A 21,209-nucleotide genomic window follows, 5' to 3' on the forward strand; every position below is an offset into this window, starting at 1 on the left:
AGATGGTGAGAAAAATAGTAGAAAAATTGTGCTTCATAAATAACAAGTACAACGTCGTCAACAATTCATACGTTGTAACTCGTTAAGATGATGACATTTTTTTTTCATCCCCTTCTTCTTTTTCTTTTTACCTCTCTTTCTTTTACATTCCATTAAAAAATTCCCGAAAATATAGATTCTCCAATGTATCTTTCTCTCTTTCTCCATCCTTTTTTTATTTTTTCTTTTCTTTTCTTCTCTTTTTTTTTCTTTTTAGTTTTTATTATTAGCGTCTCATTCACAATTTTTCATTTCTTTTTTTTTTTCTTCTTCTTTCTTTCTTTCTTTCTTTCTTTCTTTCATACTCGCGCAAGCCACTCTCGCTACCACTAACTCACTTGCTCTCCTTCTTTCACACTACTTTACAGTTGCTCTTGAGCTTAGCACCCTTCAATTTCAGCCTTCCTGTGTTACAAAGGAAACACGTTTCGACATACTCGCGGGGTATACCGTTGCATGCCGCGATCAACTTGCGTTAATATTACGCAAAACTTACGTCTTAAGAAAAACATTTGGTTACATCTACATTAAAGACATTATAAGCCCACGCGCACGTGCGCATATATACGTATGTACGTATATTTAAGTCAATCAGTAAATATAACTGGTCGTAGATAAAAGGCCTTCCAATGTCAACGAAAACGCGATAAGGCTCTTCGTATTATGCAATTGCGATTTATCAAATACATTTCTTTTTTTCTCTTCATTTTGTTTTGAAATAGTTTTGTTTCAATGTAAAACTTATCTTTTCAAGTTTCACCGATTTCACACGAAGAAACTTTTACAACTATTTCAACGTTCGAAGATTTTATCCTAAATTGTAATACAAAGAAATATTTTCAAAATCATAATTCTTGCTTGCATTATTTTGAAAAGATCGATTTCGAAAAAGTTTAATACATAGACTCGTTGAAAATAATAAATATAAAAATTACCTTACACGTTTTGTTTACTTTTTCTTAATGTCAGCATCCCGCTTGCATTGCCAAAAAAAAAAAAAAAGAAATTTCTCTGTGTATATGTATTTCTCTTGTAACACACGTTAAATGGTACATACTCTCGGAAAGTTTGGTTTCTGCTCGCACTGTTAAAACATCGACGATAAGTTCAATTTGAAAAAAGCGTGAAAAAAGTATTTCGAAATAGAAACACTATCCGGAACATAGTGAAATAAATTAAAAAAAAAATATCCGATATCTAAAATATTCTGTTTCGTTCCTTAATCTTCATAGATCACATAGAACACATTCGACCAAATAAAAATTAGTTTTATTATATTACCCTATTCTTATTCAAAATACCATTTGGTTAATCGACACTGCTTTCAAGTAATCGCCTACGCACACGTATGCGAACTAATATATAAACTTATAATTATCGATTAATATTAATCCATAAACGTTACTACGGAATAAATTTATGTAGTTTATCTTTATAGCATTATAATAAATATGCAGTAATGTAACGTAGATTATTTTTCGATTAACCAAAAGCATTTTTCGAGTTTTCGATCGACTTTACCTTTGTCGTTGTGTTCTAACCAACGAAAAAAAAAAAAAAAAAAAAATGATAATAATAATTAACAACGTTCAAATTAAAAGACCTTCGACAATTTTTTTGAAAAATATCAACAAATCGTAAACAAAATTTCATTACTTTTCGATTGAATTCCAAAATCAAAAATAGAAATAAACTATTAATAAATAATACAATTTGTAAATCACCTGGATTTCAAAAATCCCTTCTATATTCTTCTGGAATATCTCGCATAATGGAATAAAGTTTATGCAAACGTTCTCATATATTCACATATAGTTTATGATCGCATTTCCTATATTTGTGAAGCATAACAACAACACTGACACTTTCGGAATGGTCCCTCCTAATCTTCTCTATTTCAGATCCTCCATAGCGCCATAGTTGGCCAAAGACTTTTTAATCCTGAGTGCAGTCAGCCTTGCCGCGGCATTATGGTACCAACATTCCTTCATCACTTTTGACATCACTTGTAGAGCCTTTAAACAATTTTTTACAGATTCTCAAATTCGATTGAAACAAGATCAAAAGTACTATTAATTATTTTACATTCTTCGGTATGTAATCAAACACACATTATACTAACGAGCTTATAATTATAAAATATTTATAATAAAATATTTAAAAACTCGATATACTTAAAAATTGAAAATAATTCTCAATGATTTATCAAAATTTTCATACTAACCTCGATTGACTGCCATCGATTTGGTATGGAGGGCCTTTGTCTGTCTGTACAGACTACCTTACGCATTTCCTCGATCGTAGGATCGGAAGGCACCAAATCGTAAAAGGGCAGTTGATAATCGTCATGAATTCCACCAACGTTACAACGTCTTGCAATTTCCCAAAAGATTAAACCGAGAGCGTACACGTCTGCTCTTTTGAACGAATCGAAATGATTCATATTTATCGTCTCTTCCAAGACCTAAAGTCAACATAAACAAAGATTTGTTCTCTAATTATATTATTGCGCATATACACACACAATGCGTTTATTACCTCAGGTGCCATATAACGTTTGGTTCCAACCCTGTTATTTAATTGAATATCAACTGTGTCCGTGATTACATCATGCCTAACAGCCAATCCAAGATCACCAATCGCACATGTACCATTCGTCTTAACGAGAATGTTCTTCGATTTAAGGTCTCTATGAGCGATAGCTGGTTTACCTTGCGTACCAACAATTTCCATGTGAAGATGTGCCAGACCAGTGGCGATCGACAAAGCCATTCTAATCATACCATTCGTATCTACAGTCAATCTGTTTAGATAATCAAAAAGCGAACCTTTCTCGTGGTAATCCGTGATTAACCACAATTGCGTCCAGGTTCCATTGTCTAGAAGCAAATATGAATAATGCAAATATGAGATACAATTGAAATTGATCGGTTCTTTTCTTCATACATTTTTTATATTATATACTTGTATCTTTTAATTATATTAATTTTATTACTTAGTATTATATAATAATAATAATACTTTTAATTATTAAATTTTTTATCACATTGGCTTAAACTTTCTAACAATGATAAAATAATACCTTTATTATCAGCAGCGATAAAGCCAAGGATATTATCATGCCTCAGCATCACCGTCTGATAGATCTCTGCTTCTCGAAACCAAGATCTTTCTTCTCGCGAGCTAAAGATTTTAACGGCAACGTTTTCACCCCTCCAACGTCCACGCCAGACCTCACCGAAACGACCCTTTCCGATCGTCTCAACAAGCTGAATCTGGCGTGCTATACTCCGCTGTACCAGAAGTGGCAGACCTACTTGGGAGAGAAGGAACATTGGAAAAAGCATTCTAATAGATATGATATACTTAAGTAGGATAATCGTCGGATATATTTATATAGGGGGTGTCCTCAATCGTTTCAACGGATAGAATTTGTAAATAAAGAAAATAATTAAATTATGAAAATAATTACAAAAATTCATATACACATATATCCTATTTGTTATTTTCCAATTATAGCGAGTCTTATGTTGAAATAATATTACTGAAAGATGAAAGCAGTTGAATCAATGGATTATTATTTGCATAGTTATCTGAAATTCATTGGGCACAAAACGATCGTTAAGAATGTTGAAAAACTTCGCAAGATAATTGAACAATACTTTCAAAAAATCTGAACAATATCTGGAAAAATGAGAATTAGAAAGACTGAGACAGTCAAGGGTAAAACATTTCCAAGCTTGTGTTCAAATGCAAAGAGTTCATTTTGAACACTTCTTGTCAAAATTATCAAATATAGTGTGTTGAAGTAACTCGCTATAATTCGAAAAAAAAAATCAAGTAAAGTTTATGTTTATATAAGCTTTTTTTTTATTATTTCCATGTACAGAATCTATTTTCAAAATGATGTCCCAAAGCTACGAGACACCTTGTATAAATTCAATTAAATGTTATGTTTGTATACATATATATGTATACAAACATAACATTAGACAATTTAACTAAATGAGAATACTATATTACTGTGTTTTATGTATCCATTTTTCAAAAATAAATTAAAAAGATATCTCGGAAGAGATGCTCAAACAATTTTTACACATTACATCTTAGCATATATTTAATTTATTTCGACCTACCCGAACCGCTACCACTAGTTGTCATTTCCAACATATCTCTGATAGTGACACCTCCCAGGATTGGTCGATCCGGTGCCTCCAACGAATCATCTGGGAAATGTCTTGTAGAATCTTTCTTCGAGAGGTATGTGTGATAAAAAATCATGATGATCAGACAGATTGCGCATACAGGAAGTGCTATCGTCAAGGCCATTTTCCATGTAATCCACGTTGAATCGTTCCCATTCGACGATACTTTTGACAAGACGACAACGACTTTTCGTTATCGCGTATTTATTGCTAAAGGTCGCTCGCAGAGAAAAACGCTATTCTCGAACGGCAAGACTAAACATTCGTCGCTCATCGAAATTAGCGTTTCATCAACCACGTACGAAAAATAAAAAAAAAAGCAAGAAGAGAGGAAAATGCACACAAAAAAAAAAAGATTTTTATCAGGATTACAAGCTGAAAATGCAAGCAAAATATCCACTTCATAGCATCTTTCCCCAACAACAATAGCATTCCATCAGCGAAACTACATATAGCCAAACATACATATCATTATCAATAACGAAAGCAAAACACGAAATAGATGAAAAAAGAAAAACAATCATTTCGTTCTTATATATTCTCTCTGACTTATAACATCGACGTTCCCATAGAAAAGATTGCTTTTTTGCTGATGATTTCCTTGCGTTTACGAAACCCTTCCTACCTGCTAAATAATCCTTCGTGATATCTAGGAAAGAAGAGTCTCGTGCATTTCTAGGATACCTTTTTTATCCCCCGTGCAAAATAGATATGAAACTGACGAATAAAAGAAATTGTCATTTTGATTGATATGACATGTTTGTATGTATGTATATCTATATATGTATGTATGCACCTTGCGACTATAGCTTCAAACTTACCTCGAAATCTTCGCCATCTTCCACCAAGATGTAGTTCCTTCACGCACGCGGATGCTGTTAATATTATTGTTACTCCATAAAAAAAAAAAAAAAGAAAAAAAAAAAGAAAAAAGAAACACTAGGGTTAATAATAACAAGAACCATGTTAAGTGAAATACGGAGATCGACTCGACGAGCAAACGTGAGAACCATTTTGATGAATTCCATCGTAGCAACAGTAACACCGAATTTCGAGACAAAATCTTGACTAAATCGATGGACCTTATTTTGTCTCCCAATACCATCGATAGACATGGATCTCCTGACACGAATGGAACAGTATGACAATATATGATGATTACCATCGAAATTGAGATGCAAAAAAAAAAAAGAACTGTGATGAGAATGATAAAACAAACATATCGTCGAAAAAGCATATATGTATGGAAACATCTGCTCTATAAAATGAATAATTACGAGAAGCATCTATCTTTTACTAAGAAAGTACAAGGTGGAGGGAAGCACAAGGGGGAGAGGGCAAATTGTTGGAAATTTTCGAAATATATTATAGATCGAGATCCTGTGAAAACTGACACCTTTTAAAGAATTGGATTTGTTCAAGGACAGACTTTTCGTTATCGACGTTATTACTGTCTTTTTGTATCTTATACATACATTTAAATGTATCTGTGTGTATTTAGTATTAAATCGAAACTGTCACTTCAATCGGTTATCTCTTATCTTTACTTTTTGCATTCATCATGATTCGTTCATTATTAAAATATTTTTTTAATTCGATATGCCTTGTGAAATATTACGTGAAGAAAATATTTCTTGAAATCGATATGTTATCGAAATTTTCGTTTCATTTATACTTTTTATACCGATAAAAATCGTCGATATTATGTTAGACGTCAATAAAGAGCTATAATAAAATTAAATTTATATTTATTTTACATTTATTTTTTTTTGACTTGTCGAACTTTTACACTTTCTTATTCTATCAAAAACATAACAATAACTTAATTTTTATTTGATTTGATAAATTGAATTGAAAAATGTTCTATTCGGCTCGAAGTTTTCTTCTTTAAGCTTTATGAAAGGAAGCAAAGAGGATTGAAAAGAACGCTGAAAGCAAGGTTGCGTAAGTTGAAAAAGATATTTTTAATCCTGGATCGTCGATCGACAAACGTATGCCTCGACTCCAACTTCCGATACATCGATATTCTTTCTCAAGCCGTCATGAAATGATAAACACGAGTGTTCGACGAAAATAATTTACGTCAAATCGTTATCCCAAAAATCTGCCTCTCGTTGTAAAACAGACAACAGAAAATATGAGAGTGAGAAAGAAAGAGAAAGAGATTTACGTGTTGAAAAAAAAAAAGAAAGAAAGAAAAAGAAAAAAGAAAAGACACTGTGAAAATATTAAGCGTTATCTTATCCGATGGTAACGCATACGAACACTGTTATCTCACCGGCATTTTTTCGCCATAAATAACAGATGTGAACGATATACAAACCACCGGTCCAAGTCTCAGCAAATGTACATTGAAAAAATATAATTTTTTTTTTTAGTTTTCAACTTGACTAAAACGATTTTATTTCAATTTTGTATAAAAACAAAAATAAAATAAAAATAAAATCTAGATATTTCTCTCTCTCTCTCTCTCTCTCTCTCTCTCTCTCTCTCTCTCTCTCTCTCTCTCTCTCTCTCTCTCTCTTTCTCTTTCTCGTTTTTTCTCTCTTCGTCCACTTTGTTTCTCGATCTAAAATTTATTCATTATTTTAACATAGATATTATAATTAATAACAAAAAGACAGTAAAAATATCGTAGAGTAAACAAAATGATCAAACTATCTCGACTTATGCGAGACTACGAAAGAACGTCAAAACTTTTCCGTTCTTTGATACTTTTGAAAACAGAAAAAAAAAGTGAAAAAAAATGTGCAGACTCGAAAAGGAGGCAAAAAAAAAATTCGTAGATGTCTCGTGCTTGATGAATCGTAAGCAATCTCTCGACTATCTTTCGTCTGGAAAGACCTCGTGTATTAGTCAACCGACACGGTAACACAGAATGCATGTATACATGTGTATGTATGTATGTATGTGTGGAATCAGCTAGGTGGAAGCAAGATATGAAGGAGAAACGAGAAACGAGCAAACGAGATATGGAGCGATGCTAATGAACGCCCAAAACGATCTTTCACATAAGCACCCAAGGTCGAAGGTAAAAAAGCCCGAATCGTTTTTCTTTTCTCTCTCTCTCTCTCTCTCTCTCTCTCTCTCACTCTCTCATCGTCGTGCGTACTCTTTCCAAATATTGTATCGTACGAAACTTAATCTCTCCAAGACTTGCCCCGACTTCCAAGAATTCGCGTAAATGTAAATTGCTTCGGGAACGAAAAAAAAAAGAAGAATATTGATTGATTTGTTTAACGTATTCACCGCCAAGCGATGAATTTTGAGAGATTATACTATTACCCACGATACTTAGATCATATTATATTAAAAAAGATAATAGGATACTGAATTGAATTATAGTACTGAATTATACAAAAATATGATGGGTAAGGTATTTATTTGTTTATTTCCCATCAGTGAGTTATTTTCATCGCGGTATCAACAGGAGAAAAATCGTATAAAGAAAAGTTCAGTAATGGCCACCAGTGACCGTTATGTTGAATACGTTAAACAACCATGCATGTAAAAGGAAGAAATAAAAACTTGATATTATCGCGTTTACAATCTTGATACTCTTTTGAATGATAAATGATATCCGGTAAAAGATTCTAATTACCATAATGAACATTAACTTTTTATACCATGACTATCATAATTAGAGGCAAATAATTTAAAAAATTTATGAATAATTAATTACGTAAAAATTAACTCACGATATTGTATATAACTCTTTTTTTAATAAAAAACGCAAAAAGAAAAAAGAAAAAGAAAAAGAAAGGAATAAGAAAAAATATAAATATTTTTAAATTCGTTCCTCTATAACGCAATTTTTTTTCTAGTATTTAAAAAATTTTATATGATATAAAACTTATTTGATAATTTTTATACCAGTAAAACTTTACTATATTAACCATAACTTATACTTAAAAAAAAATGTACCTTCTATATGAACTAATTAATCTAGTGATGAACAAATTAAATGTAATTTAAAGAAAAGAACTACAAATATATAAGCGTGTAATTTATAAGTTATATTGCGTTATAGAGTTAAGAGAAACGAAATCAATTCGAAAGAAAGACATTTTGAGTTCAAATCAAACAGGTAGGACGAAAAAGAAGACGTGGGCTGTGTGAGAGAGAGAAAATGGTTTCACGAGGCGACATCGTCCTTGAAAAGGAAAGCACGCACGGCGATTCTCGTTGTACCTCCTTCGAGGTCGTTGTCGTTTCGAGAACGTTGCCGAGGCTCGAGTTCGTGAAGAGGAAAAGAGGGCCATAGCTCGCGATTGCAGAAGTCGGAGTGGTCGCAGCAAGCAACGACGGACTTGATGCCGTCAGGAACATTCTGGATGATGTTCGTTGTACACCAGACTGAGTATTCGGGCCCCGGGAAGAAGTACGTCTTATTGTAACACCTGAGAACAATGTTTCATTGACGAATATTTCCGCTTATAAAGGACGCGTCTTTTCTCCTTTCGTTCTCGGTGTTTTTTGCACGATTAGCCGAGATATATATATATATATATATATATATATATATATATATATATATATATATATATATATATACATACATATATACATACATACATATATACATACATACATACATACATACATACATACATACATATATGTACATATATATATGAGAAGAAGATGGAAAGATTAAATGCAAGAAGAAAAAGATGCAACGTCACTATTCTCCGGTTCGACTTCTCTTTGATAAAAAGTTATCTGAAACGTTCTTTTTCTTTTTTATGACCAAAAAAAATTTAGATAAAATATTCAAGGATATATTCTGTAAAAATTATTTCCATCTCGATATAAAGAAGATAATTAAAGAAAATATATTCGACAAGTTTTTTTTTACTCAGCGTATCTGAAATGTTCCTTTTTTTTTTTTTTTTTTTTTTTTTTTGTGGTCAAAAAAAATCTCGGCAAGCTGTCGAAGAAAATATTTTATAAAAATTGTTACCATCTTGATATAGTCATAAAAAAAAAAAAAATTGTTCGATATTTTGTCTACCATATTTGCAGTATTGTATTTAATGTTTGGGATACATACATACGTACATATGTGTACATATAAAGAAGATGAGTATAAAAATCGATACTACTCATTTGAAATGCTAATACTTTCATGATCCTTCGTGTCTGTAGTTTTCTCTCTTTTCTTGTTTTTCTTTTTTTCATTTTTATTCGCTACTTATAACGAGAGTTCGAACTAAAAAGAACAAATCGTGAAAGATTTATACATGAGAAGATATTTCGAATGATGGATATATGCGGGACACGTAGAGGTCACAGGTCAGGATGTCTATCGATCAATGGAATACTGAAAATATATATAAGATCGATCATTATTTTGCATCCCTTCCTTGAAAATGTAAATATGTAACTGCGCGAAGATGTTACCTAAAATACGTTAAAGTGGTCAGCACCAAAAAAGCGTTCGAATACGTTAAAAGAAATATTATATTTTTCGTTACGTCGTTATAGTCGTTCAAATATGTACATCGACGAGTAATAGGTAGCAAAGAGGTGATAAGAGCTTAACGGATTAATCTGGTTAAGAATAGAGCATGCATAGTGGAAATAAAAAAAGTTTTGGAAGTCATCGATGTAGAAGAACGACTATTTCATTCTTTGTCTTTTTCATTATAATAAAAAAATAGGGAAAAAAAGCATAAATAAATAAATAAACAAAGGAAAGAAAAACCATTCACTTTACATCGATTTCTTACAAACTATAAACGTCTATTTAATGTTTATCCCATTTCTACCTACAAATTTTATCTCACTAATTTGTACTCCATATTGAAGAATTAAAATCAAAATATATACACATATGTACATCTAATAGACTTTAAGAGAAAAAAGAAAAGAAAAGAAAAAAAAAAAAAAAAAAAGGAGAAGATGAAGTTGCTCGATAAAGAGTAAAAAAAAAGGGCCAAAAGAAGAACGTGTATATACAAAAGTTGCGATATCCTTTTCGCACATTAGACAGGGTTTCTACAGCGGTGCAACGAAGATTTCGTTCGAGGATAGTGCAAGAAAGAAGAAGAAATAGAAGAGGCAAGAGAAATATAAATAAAGAGAACTGAAGAAAAAAGTGACCAAATAGAATAACATGCCATTGCTACTTTTTTCAATTACGTTCAACTCGATACGTGTATATATTATATGTATATCTACGTACAATATATGTACATATATTGTACATACATAAGTTTGGTAATAACCATTACCAAATGTGCTAGAGATCTCTAAGTTTTACAGAGGCGAAGTGAAACAAGGCAGGAAATAGCTACCTCGAAGCGATCGGAACTTACGTAGGTGGCAAGGTCTCCTTATCGCGTTAAAAATTAAAAAAAAAAAAAAGAAAAAAAGAGAAACTCAAAGGTCGATTCGTTCTGATAATAAAATTCTAAGAGCCGTTTCACTCTGTGGACTTATACGGACTTCAGAAAAAGTTACCACTTATATAATTATTTCAAATATTCTATATAATTTTTTTGTTTTTTCAATACAATCTATTTATACCTTATTCGATGATTCAAGTTCGAACATTAATATTAGCATATTATATACTTTTTATTTAATTAATTATTTAAATAAGTCACTGTATGGAATATTGACTAAGTTTATAGAAAAATTCAAGGAAAATCGTGATTGTTCGCAACACACAGTTGCAAGCCACGACACAGAACGTCACAGTTTACTTATGCTATATGTACATATGTATGTACAAATTCGATCAGATATTGTGCAAAAGTAGTTATCGCGTGTAAATAGCAAATAGCAGCAGCATCATTGATAGAAACTAAGAGAAGCACGTAAACGTTTGATATGGCAATAGATCTGCATACAAGTATGATATATTACGTACAATACATACATAAAAGCGAAAGTGTGTCTTTTCGCTCGTGTTCGCGCAAGAACTATTGATTAGCGTTAGAATAGCACGAATTAGCGAATAGCTGGAGAGACAGATAAATAAAAAAAATGAAAAAAATAAATAAATAAAATCACAGCGAAAGCCCGTGCCACCTGCGGAATTTCCGTTATCTCCGGTGCTCTCGGTTGATCCTACCTTCTTTGGTGCGAGGGTGCAGCTGAGGTTTCAGATCCCGATTGCAAAAATCCTCTTTGCAGCACTCGATGACAAAGGTCGTATTTCGCGAGTCGCTCGTCATGCAGAAGATGAGCGGCTCGGGCTGCGACGACGACAGCTGTTTGTGCACGCACCTTCAAGCCGATTTTGCAAAAGTTTCAGACAAAACGGACCAACCAAAAAAAGAAGAGAGAACACTTGTTCTTGTTCTCGTTCTCGTTAGAGACGAAGCTACGTTGAAAATCGATAAATTCAATATTATACGCGATGTTGACAAAGATTTAAAATTTGTTTTTATTTTTTTTTTTTTTGTATTTTTTTTTTTTTTTTTTTTTTTCATTTTCTCGAGATAGTAGTACTTGTTATCACCGACGAGAACGTTGAATTGGTTTATTTCTTTTTTTGTTTTATTAACTCTCATCATGCTTTAGAAATGCATACAAACGCATACGCGACCGCAAGGAACGATGAAAAAGAGTGACATTGAGTTTATTAACTCCCCGTTTAGCTGGAACATTATCGGTGTTGCTTCGCGATAACATTAAATTTTCTTGTTTAAAATTCTAGAGACATCTCACGGCCAAAACACGCGTATGTAAGTCACTCGCAGGTCGAGTCAATTCAAGTGAATTCGCCAAGTACAAAAAGAAGAAAAACAAAACGCAGAGTTCGTCCAGGAAACACATGGATCAACGCAAACGAAGGTGGATTGAATAAAAAAAAAAAAAAAAATGAAAAAAAAAAGGAAGAAATAAAAGGCAGAACAATCGAAGAAAAAAGAAAGGTTGAAGAAAAATACCGTGCAACTCAACACTCCGTCGTATACATAAAATACGTTACGGTGGGGGTAGCCGGGTGCGTGTGGATTGGCTGTTCCTGAAATTCTCTCTTTTCTCTCTCTCTCTCTCTCTCTCTCTCTCTCTCTCTCTCTCTCTCTCTCACTCTGTCGTTATTTTCGCATCACGCAATTTCTGTCACGGGCAAGGCAAAAAAAAATGAAAAAGGAAAATAGATAAAACAAAAAAAGGTACGGGATAACAATGAACACAAACCAAAACGAGGTGTAAATTGTAAGGTGGTTGCGTTAATTGGCTCGGATCGTCATCGAATCACCTGACGATTTCTCTCGAAAAGGAGGGAAAAAAAGAAGAAGGAAGGAAAAGGCGAAAAAACGAACACGCTCCAGGAAGCTCTCGAAGAGCGAATCTGTAAGAGCACACGATAATCACAGTGCAACTACTAACACAAAAAGGATCGGTTAGTCAAAGATCTTTCTCTCTCTTTTCTCTTTCTCTTTCTCTCTCAAAAAAAAAAAAAAAACAACCAAAGAAAAATGACAAACACGGTAGTAAGTATTGGTTTGTATAGCAAAAAAAAAAAAGAGAGCATTCTCTTACGGGCACAGAAAAGAATTTTTATATATTAGTCTTTATTTATATTTCTAATCGATTTAACTATTACATTTATATTCGTATTTATTCGAATATGCTGGCACCGCAAAATCGTACTTGATCATGATTTACGTGCAATGAGTGGGCTTTGTTTTTTCGATGATCATTTTTTATTTTTGAATTTCCCGCTAAAAAAAAGGCGAATAGATAAACTGTATCAAAAAACCACCCCGTTTGAACTTTTTTAAAGCAAAAACGTACGTTTCCGTGAATCGTACAAATAAAATAAACGAGCACCGTAAGGAATGCACCTCATCTCACTGGAAACTTTTGCCGTTGTGTTAACGCCTTTTACACCGTTAGTTCCATAGAAATTTTATGTCTATATGTCTACGCATTTTCATATATGATGTATATATGTCTGTATCTATGTGTGTTCATCGCATTCAAGCACTAATCACGACCCGACAAAAAATTTGTTGAGACGAGTTCTCGGCAAGACGATAACGAAGAGACACGATTCGATGTGGTAAGAGTTAAAGACATAAGAGAAAAATTGTTCTTATTTTCTTTTTTTTTTTTAATTTTTTAATTTTTTTTAAAAGACGAAACTCCCTTTTCATCCGCGAAAACACGATAACTTTTATCGATGATCTAATCGCTCGTTAGTATGTGTTTATATGTGAGTAATTTCTCTCGTCGTAAATATCTATATAATATATGGAATTATCGACACACCAAAAAAAAAAAAAAAAAAAAAAAAAAAAAGAAAGGGAGGAAGAAGATAAAGGAGGCTGCACGTAATATTAATGAAAGCATCGTCAAACCGCGGAGATTGAATACCTGGCCGTAATTCTGGCGAAGCGGAAGACAGTAAACCCGGATGTAAATTCCGGTTGCAGAAGTCTTTATCGCAGCAGTGTCGGGAACGATAGATGCCCGGCTTACCATTGCAGACACGTGGCTCTTCCGGTGGGAACCAACACCTTCGGTCGAGGCACCTTTCACAACATCACAATCTTACGTTTAGTACGAGAAATTGTACATTTTTTGGCCATATCATCTTCGTATCCTTACAAGAGCTAAATCGAAGAAACGCAAACGACATAGTGTTTGTTCTTCTCCATTATGAATTTCGATCGAACGGATGACGAGAAGGAGATATCTATGTGCATACGACGATATCTTGCATTAAATTATTTTACACAAGACCGAGGAATGATATTGAACGAATACGAAATCGACTCGCTCGTTCTTCGCGTCTCGACCAATCAAATAATCTCGGTCGCGTTATTTTCGATTCGATCCAGACCGAGTTATTCGTCTGGCGCATTAAATATTTAGCTAGCGTCCACGCGTCTGCTAGCTCATAGTGACGTTACGAATTTGCTTGACGTCTATAAAGCTCTCATCGACATGTCCTGTGTCTGCGTTTGTGATTGAAGTGGATCGATAAATGATTCGACGACGATACATCTTCGAACTATAAACAACCCTAACTCTCCCTAAAAATCTTCCCTAAAAATCTCCGATCGATTTTACAATTTTCATTGGCATCTCTCTAATTAACTAATTTAACACTAGAACAACCAAGGGAGGTCAAAATGACTTGTTTGGTATTTCTTATAATCATTACTTATTTCCAGTACATTATCTTTACTAACATTTTGTATGGTTTCTTCTAAAATATGTAAATAATTAATTTTGTAAGGTAGTTTTCTTTTTTCTTGTCTTTTTGTTGTAAAATTTTATGTAGTATACCTACATATACCGAGATATGTCACTTTGACCCCTACGGAACGTAGATAAATTTGTCATTTTTTACTTCTTTTACTTTCTCATGGTATTACCTAGGCATAGCAACATTTTCGCTTATTTATAAAAACATGTAATGCTTGAATATAGCATAATCGACAATTCTTTATAAAACAGAAAATTGTACTCTTATTATATACAGAGTAAACAAAATAAAAAAGTATTGTTACTGAGTTTGAAACATAAATCTGTTAAAATTTGAAAAGATTATAAACGTTTGCCTAAACCTATAGAATCTTATAACAACACAAATTTAGAATAGATATGATAGATCAAATGGCTAGAAAATATATTGTGAAAGTTGGATTTTCCTAATAGAAAATGGCCATTACAAGTATTTTATAATATCTTAGATTTTGCCGGCATAAATGCCTGGTTATTATACAAGTAAACAACGGAAGAAAATATTTCAAAAAAAGACTTCTTATTTCAATTAGCCGAAGAATTTGCGCGTAACTACAAAGATCTAACCGGATGATCCTCATTAAAAGCAAAAGAAATAATTTCATGTACACCATCACAAAACGAGACACGTATTTCGATGAAACGTAAACAGTATCAAATAGCACATTGTACTAATAATAAAACGAAGAATAATTATGTAATAAACGAATCTATGATACATGCTCTACTAATATAATTATAACTTGTAAAAAATGCCTTTGAATTTTATGCTTAATTATTTTTAAAATTATTAGTCTTATTATATTACTATTATTATTCAGTTTATATTCAATTATTGCTCATAAAATAATAAAGTATATAAAAACACATAAAATGCCATATCTTTTCTGTTAATTTAAAAAACAAGTTATTTTGACCTCTCCGATAGAAGTAGATATACATCAATCATTGGTTGTTCTAGTATTAATAATGAAAATTCGCGGACTTTTACGTGTGTCCATCATATCGATACAAGGTAACAATAAAACGATAAAGAGAGAAGAGACTTTTCATTTGCAGAGTCGGAGGCCGAGTTTGTCTTGCACTCGACGACCGCGCTGTTATCTTTTGACTTTCGACCTCCCGTGCTTTCGATCACTACATTCACTTTTTTTATTTTCTTTCCCTCTTTTTACGATTTTCCCTTCCTTCTTATCCTTCCTTCGTTACTTTTTTCCCTTTTCTCACTTTTCCAACAAATTTCTGATCAAATTCGACTCGTGAGCCTTTTGATTAATATACAAGTATTATAATATCGATTATATATATACATATATATATATATATATATATGTGTGTATATATATATATATATTTTCGAAAATAGACACAAATAAAATGAATCAAATAAGTAGCCACAAAATATAATGATTCGAGAACGATTCTGGAAGATCAACGAAGTAGATGAAAAAAATATCACTCGTGGCTACCCCCAACATGCTAAAAAAAAAAAAAAATAAAGAAAAATACGGAAAGTAATGTCGAATACCTTTCCCTTCGAACATCTTAAAATTGTGAAAAGAAAACGAAGAAATGGACGGACGATTTCGCGATGGCCGATGAAAGTCGATGGCCGATGAAAATTCGACGCGGGACGTTACCATCGCGACGAGCAGCGGACAACAACGATAATTCGTATCCATCGAAGCGTACTTCGGCTAACGTCGAAACAGTCGCTAATCGTGCCTCGTGCCTTGGCGACTAGCCCGAAAAGGAAGCTAAAACGTTCCTAAAAAGCCACGACTTGATGGGGGGAATCGATCGTAACGAAACGAGCCCTTTTACTATATACTTGTTATATATGTATATATACATATATGTATATATATATATATATGTGTTCAACGATCGACCATAAAAAAATACAAAAAATCACATTCTACGATATTTTAAAACACTTAACGATCATGATAATAATCATTGGGTTCCTAATTTTTCAAGGCACTTGTTTTATTTCAATTTGTCATTAAATGAGAAATTTTGTTTAAACGCGCTTTGGAATTGCACGGGAAATTTGAAAGACTTAGGCACGGTTTACCGCGTATGCGCCACGAGTATTGACGATCGATAAACATACGTTTGTACCATCGAAGTGCAACGTATCCGTTGACATCTGTATTGATGTGCGAAAAATAAGAGGATGGAGAGAAAAAAAATCCATATGCTGATGCGTTACCTCCTGGCATACGTGATGACATCATTCTCCAAGCTCGTACTGGCAAAACAATAGCCATCGGTTTCACACGTGTGATTACTATCCGTGCAAATATCGCAGTAGCACTTCAATAATCCTGAAATAGAGAAAAATATAATGATACATTAATTTAATATATATTTTTTTTATGAAACTATTTGAATAATCGACAACATTCCAAAACAGATTTATAAAGAAAGAAGCCTGATCAGTTCACATTGAATAAATCTTTTTACAAGATTATAACTCTATGTTCTATTATAATATTGATTACTAGTTCCAAACGGAAAATAAAGCTAATAAAATATAATCCAATAGATCAATGCTTATCTTTTAAATACTTACTAAATTATTTTATATTAACTAATTATTCTAGTTTTGTTCTTAGAAAATGTCTTCAAAAAGATTGAAACATGACTCGACTGTCTCTGATAATGAAATTCCAGAAAGAGAGAGAGAGAGAGAAAGAAAGAGAGAGAGATAGAGAGAGAGAGAGATTATACGATGTTACTCTCTCCACATGTATTTGTTCTTCATATGTTACGGTTATCTTCAACGAAAAATTGATAACGAAGGAAAACAAAGATCAAAATTCGTCGAGTTTGGCAGATCTTTCGACAGAGATAATTGAAACTGTTATATCGTAGTTGGACAAGTTAGACTCGAGGAAACGAGTTTAATTCGAGTGATTAGCGCATAGTCCGCGTTGAACGAAGCGAACGAGAGAACGCGAACGGTCCCTGTTGCGCGCACGCACGCATCCATACACACATACGTGCCCGCGCACGCACGCGCATACATAGACACATGAGAGAACACATGTACAAAGAGAAAGAGAGGGATACACATATATTCCGTGAGATCCGAGAGTATACCTGGACTCGACGCACATACCAGCGACTCTCCATAAAACAATTTTTTGCGCACCCACGAGATCCGCTACGAGACCTTCTTCCGCGTATGGAATCAAAAGAAAGAAATCGTCCGAATAGCTCTCTCTCTCTCTCTCTCTCTCTCTCTCTCTCTCTCTCTTTCTCTCTCTCTCTCTCTCTCTCTGCTTCATTGAAAGCCGAAATCCGCTAAGGCTCAGAAATGAAACTGCATTTTACCATACAGATTTTTCTATTAATAATTAAAAAACTTTTCGATAATTATCACTTAATCGTTAAAGTCGAGATAAAAACTTCGCTATGTCTGTGGACACAAAAAACGGCTCATCTTAAACTCTCTATTCGTAAATGTGACATATGTACATCTCTCTCTCTCTCTCTCTCTCTCTCTCTCTCTCTCTCTCTCTCTCTCTCTCAGCTTTGAACTTTGCAGAAACAACGATAACACGATAACATCGATAGATAAGGGTGGTAATAAAACGAAATCCTTATAATATTAAATATTCAATATCTTCGTACGTGTATCTCCTAATAATATCAATTTACATGGTGAATAATTACATGGATTATTAGAGAAATATACTATGTATGTACTTACTAACGTACATACATAGTTTCAAATTGATCTTGTTAAGGAAATGTCTTCCCTTCGTTAACTTTGATGTATCCAATGCAAGAGGAAGAAAAGAAGCATCCGAGCACTTTCGTCAATCGTTCGCATTTATGGTGATAATGCGAAGGCACTTCGCGAGACTGCGAGAAGGAAAAAAGAAAAAGAAGTCATCGTGATAATATACGATTGCTTACGAAGTCAATACAAAACACTGATTTGAATACGGGGAGGAAAAGAAGAAGTCCATTTAAAACAAAATACGTTCTTCATTAAAAATTATAAATCTTCCTTGACACTTTTTTTTTTTTTTTTCCCCCTTAAGATCGACCAAAGTCACGATCGTCAGCGTTAACGAATCGATCACGTAACAATATAATAAATGAATATATATTACGATAGAAGTTTAACGTTCTTAAGACTTCGGATTTGTACGAGGTACATCTTTAAATTAATATGCTGAAACATTTTTAAGAACGAAAAATAATTTAATAAATGAGAAGTAAAAACAACGTATGGGTTTTAATTAAAATCGACTTTCATCGTTTATAAGTACGAACAACTGGTGAGAGTACCTTTAATAAGATATCTGTCTCGTTAATAGAATCGTCTCTCTCTCTCTCTCTCTCTCTCTCTCTCTCTCTCTCTCTCTCTCTCTCTCTTTATTACTCTCATTGGATAGAAGGATATCACATTAGATCGATCGATCACTTGCAAGATATATTATTTGCTGAGGAAATTGCGTATCGACTATCGACAATTATCCGTCAAGACCTTCACGCGCTATCCACGCTTCGGTGTTGTCATGAAAGCAAATACTACGTTATATTATTTATCAGAAACAAGTAAAAAATTAATTACGAAGTTAGATCGTTTTCATAAACACCGTCGCTTATCTCGTTAATTACAAAATACTTCGATGATAGGAAGTAACATTAGCAAAGAAAGATTCCTTTTTTTTTTTTTTCAAACGATTATCATATTAATCATTACCATCAATTATCGGGAACGCTTAATACAAAAAGAAGCGTAGAATATAAAAAGCAAAGGTCGAACGGATCGCGTTCAACGATATTACATATGTCCACGTAATTTTTTTTCAAGCGCACGTATATGTACTATATACGTACATATATAGAAAAGTATACATAAGTACGTAATAAACATATATAAGTACGTAAGCAAATGCAGAATCTTCGAACGGAAGAAATTGAATCGGCCATTCTCGGGCTCACCGACTCGTAGCTTACGCAACGTTATGCACTTTACATAGGTCGTAAAGGGAAAAGAGCGGGAAGGCGCGTGCGGTCGAACGCGCACGGTTCCGCGCCTTCCCTCTACGTCTGGTTCACATACATACATACGTACATATATATATATATATATATACATCATACGTACATAGATATACATATCATGTATACATACGTACACAGTACTTACGCATGTAAATGCGAGCAGAGAGACATCGAGCACATTACGCTACTATACGCTATATATACTTATCTACGTATATATACTTATTTACAATATATAAACATAGAAAAAAGGATACTAACCGTCAACTGGATAGGATGCGTAAAGTAAATAAAAAAGCGCTAATGCGAGAACACTCGCGGAGCAGCTACCGCGTGCGCCTCTCATCTTCTTCCTCGTCCTCCACCGTTTTTTCCTCCTCTTCCTCTTCCTCCACTTCCAACGGCGAAAAGAACGATTCCGAGGAAAAGAGGAATGAAATTCTCAATCGTAACGCCCACTGAGCTGCTCACTGGCAACGCTTTCCGCAGCTTTCCTGGCGGTCGCATTCGCGGCTCCTGCCAAACTGCACCGGCGACGACGACGACAGCAGCAGCGGTAACAACAACAACCACGGCTCGACATCGATGTCGAAGAACGCGACGACCTTGTCATCTTTCTATCGTCGAACGTTCGTCACCTTCTCCTCCCCTTCTCCTCCACTTCTTCTTCTGCCTCTTCCAACACCGTTGATGGACCACAGTAAATCCACGACTTGGACTAAAAAAAAAGCCTGCAAAAAATATCTCTCTCTCTTGTTCTTTCGAACAAGTGCAAGACACTGCACCGTTTCTTTCCCCTTTAACTACCTCTCTCTCTCTCGCTCTCTCTCTCTCTCTCTCTCTTTTTGTCTTACAATGCACAAAGATCACATCGCGATTTTTGTACGCAACATTACACCATCAAATTATTCACTACCGGCACAGATGCGGCATCTTTCACCAGCGGCGCGGAATTGCTTCGAAAATCGTGCGAGCCCGCGCTCCTTCCGTTTCGTTCCACAGTTTCACTCTTACCAAACGGACCTACTCTTCCACCACGACAATCGTCCTCGATTATTCTCTTTTCAGTTGAATCAAACGACGTCAATGCTTACCGACCAACCATCTAGCAGTCGCCACACAACCGGCCCCGCCGCCATTTTACAATCATCCGCTGCTTCTTAGCTAGAAGCCCGGCCTATCGTCGCTCTTCCTCTCTTTCACTCACTCACTCTTTCTCTCTCTTCGTTCTTTTTGATCGAAGTCGAACGACCATCACACCGCAACTCGTTTTCTCTCTTTCTCTCTCTTTCACCCTCGCAAACTCCTCCTTCTCCACTTCCACCACGATACTCTCCCCCCCCTGTCGCCGTCACTGTACCCGTCCCCGTTATTACTATTCTCCTTTTTCCTACACGACACCCGACAATCTCTGACAAATCCTCATTATTTCCATTAAATCCATCCACATTAGAAATTTCGCTACTCCGTAAGATTTTGCCGTCGTCGTCTCGTCGCGTTGTCACACCGATCACACGCACTTCTTACACTTGCCACCAAATAGCACGATACGTTATGACAATCAGTCCACTACAACTCGCGATTTGCTAATGTCGATGCTGCTGCCGTTTTACCACTATACCGGACTCTATTCGTACTCGCAGCGCCGCTAGCGACGCCCGATAATATTACATTCACGAGTAAAATTGACGACATGCGAATTTGAAAAATGATCGGCTTATT

General features: G+C 34.3%; 1 protein-coding gene across 11 annotated transcripts; it reads right to left on the reverse strand.

Moving 5' to 3' along the window:
- Positions 1 to 239: 239 nt before the first annotated feature.
- LOC124952905 (TGF-beta receptor type-1) lies at positions 240 to 21,095 on the reverse strand. Of its 11 annotated transcripts, none has more exons than XR_007102056.1 (11): positions 19,749 to 21,095; positions 16,672 to 16,786; positions 11,326 to 11,480; positions 8,436 to 8,644; positions 5,066 to 5,102; positions 4,176 to 4,430; positions 3,122 to 3,355; positions 2,578 to 2,918; positions 2,264 to 2,503; positions 1,764 to 2,054; positions 240 to 1,123 (listed from the first exon to the last, which is right to left on the reverse strand). XR_007102056.1 is itself a non-coding variant. In XM_047503514.1 (11 exons), exons 2-11 carry the CDS (start codon positions 19,831 to 19,833, stop codon positions 1,932 to 1,934), a joined length of 1,794 nt encoding a protein of 597 aa, XP_047359470.1. In that variant the 5' UTR covers positions 19,834 to 20,510; positions 20,582 to 21,095; the 3' UTR covers positions 240 to 1,931. The 11 variants fall into 11 exon arrangements, 10 of the variants coding, with proteins under 10 accessions (XP_047359470.1, XP_047359489.1, XP_047359479.1 ...); XM_047503514.1 differs by having other exon boundaries at positions 240 to 2,054; positions 19,749 to 20,510; positions 20,582 to 21,095; XM_047503533.1 differs by having other exon boundaries at positions 240 to 2,054; positions 4,176 to 4,409.
- Between the last annotated feature and the right edge of the window lie 114 nt (positions 21,096 to 21,209).

This window comes from Vespa velutina, chromosome 1 (genome assembly GCF_912470025.1).
Source record: "Vespa velutina chromosome 1, iVesVel2.1, whole genome shotgun sequence".
In the NCBI taxonomy this organism is placed as follows: Eukaryota; Metazoa; Arthropoda; class Insecta; order Hymenoptera; family Vespidae; genus Vespa; species Vespa velutina.

Bases quoted from the DNA above. Each gene is read 5' to 3' on its own strand.
- LOC124952905 (XM_047503514.1), bottom strand. From the start codon at position 19,833: ATGAGAGGCGCACGCGGTAGCTGCTCCGCGAGTGTTCTCGCATTAGCG. The intron at 16,787-19,748 runs GTTAGTATCCTT...TCTCTATTTCAG, and splicing joins CGCATCCTATCCAGTTGACG to GATTATTGAAGTGCTACTGC. The intron at 2,504-2,577 runs GTAATAAACGCA...TGTTGACTTTAG, and splicing joins AACGTTATATGGCACCTGAG to GTCTTGGAAGAGACGATAAA.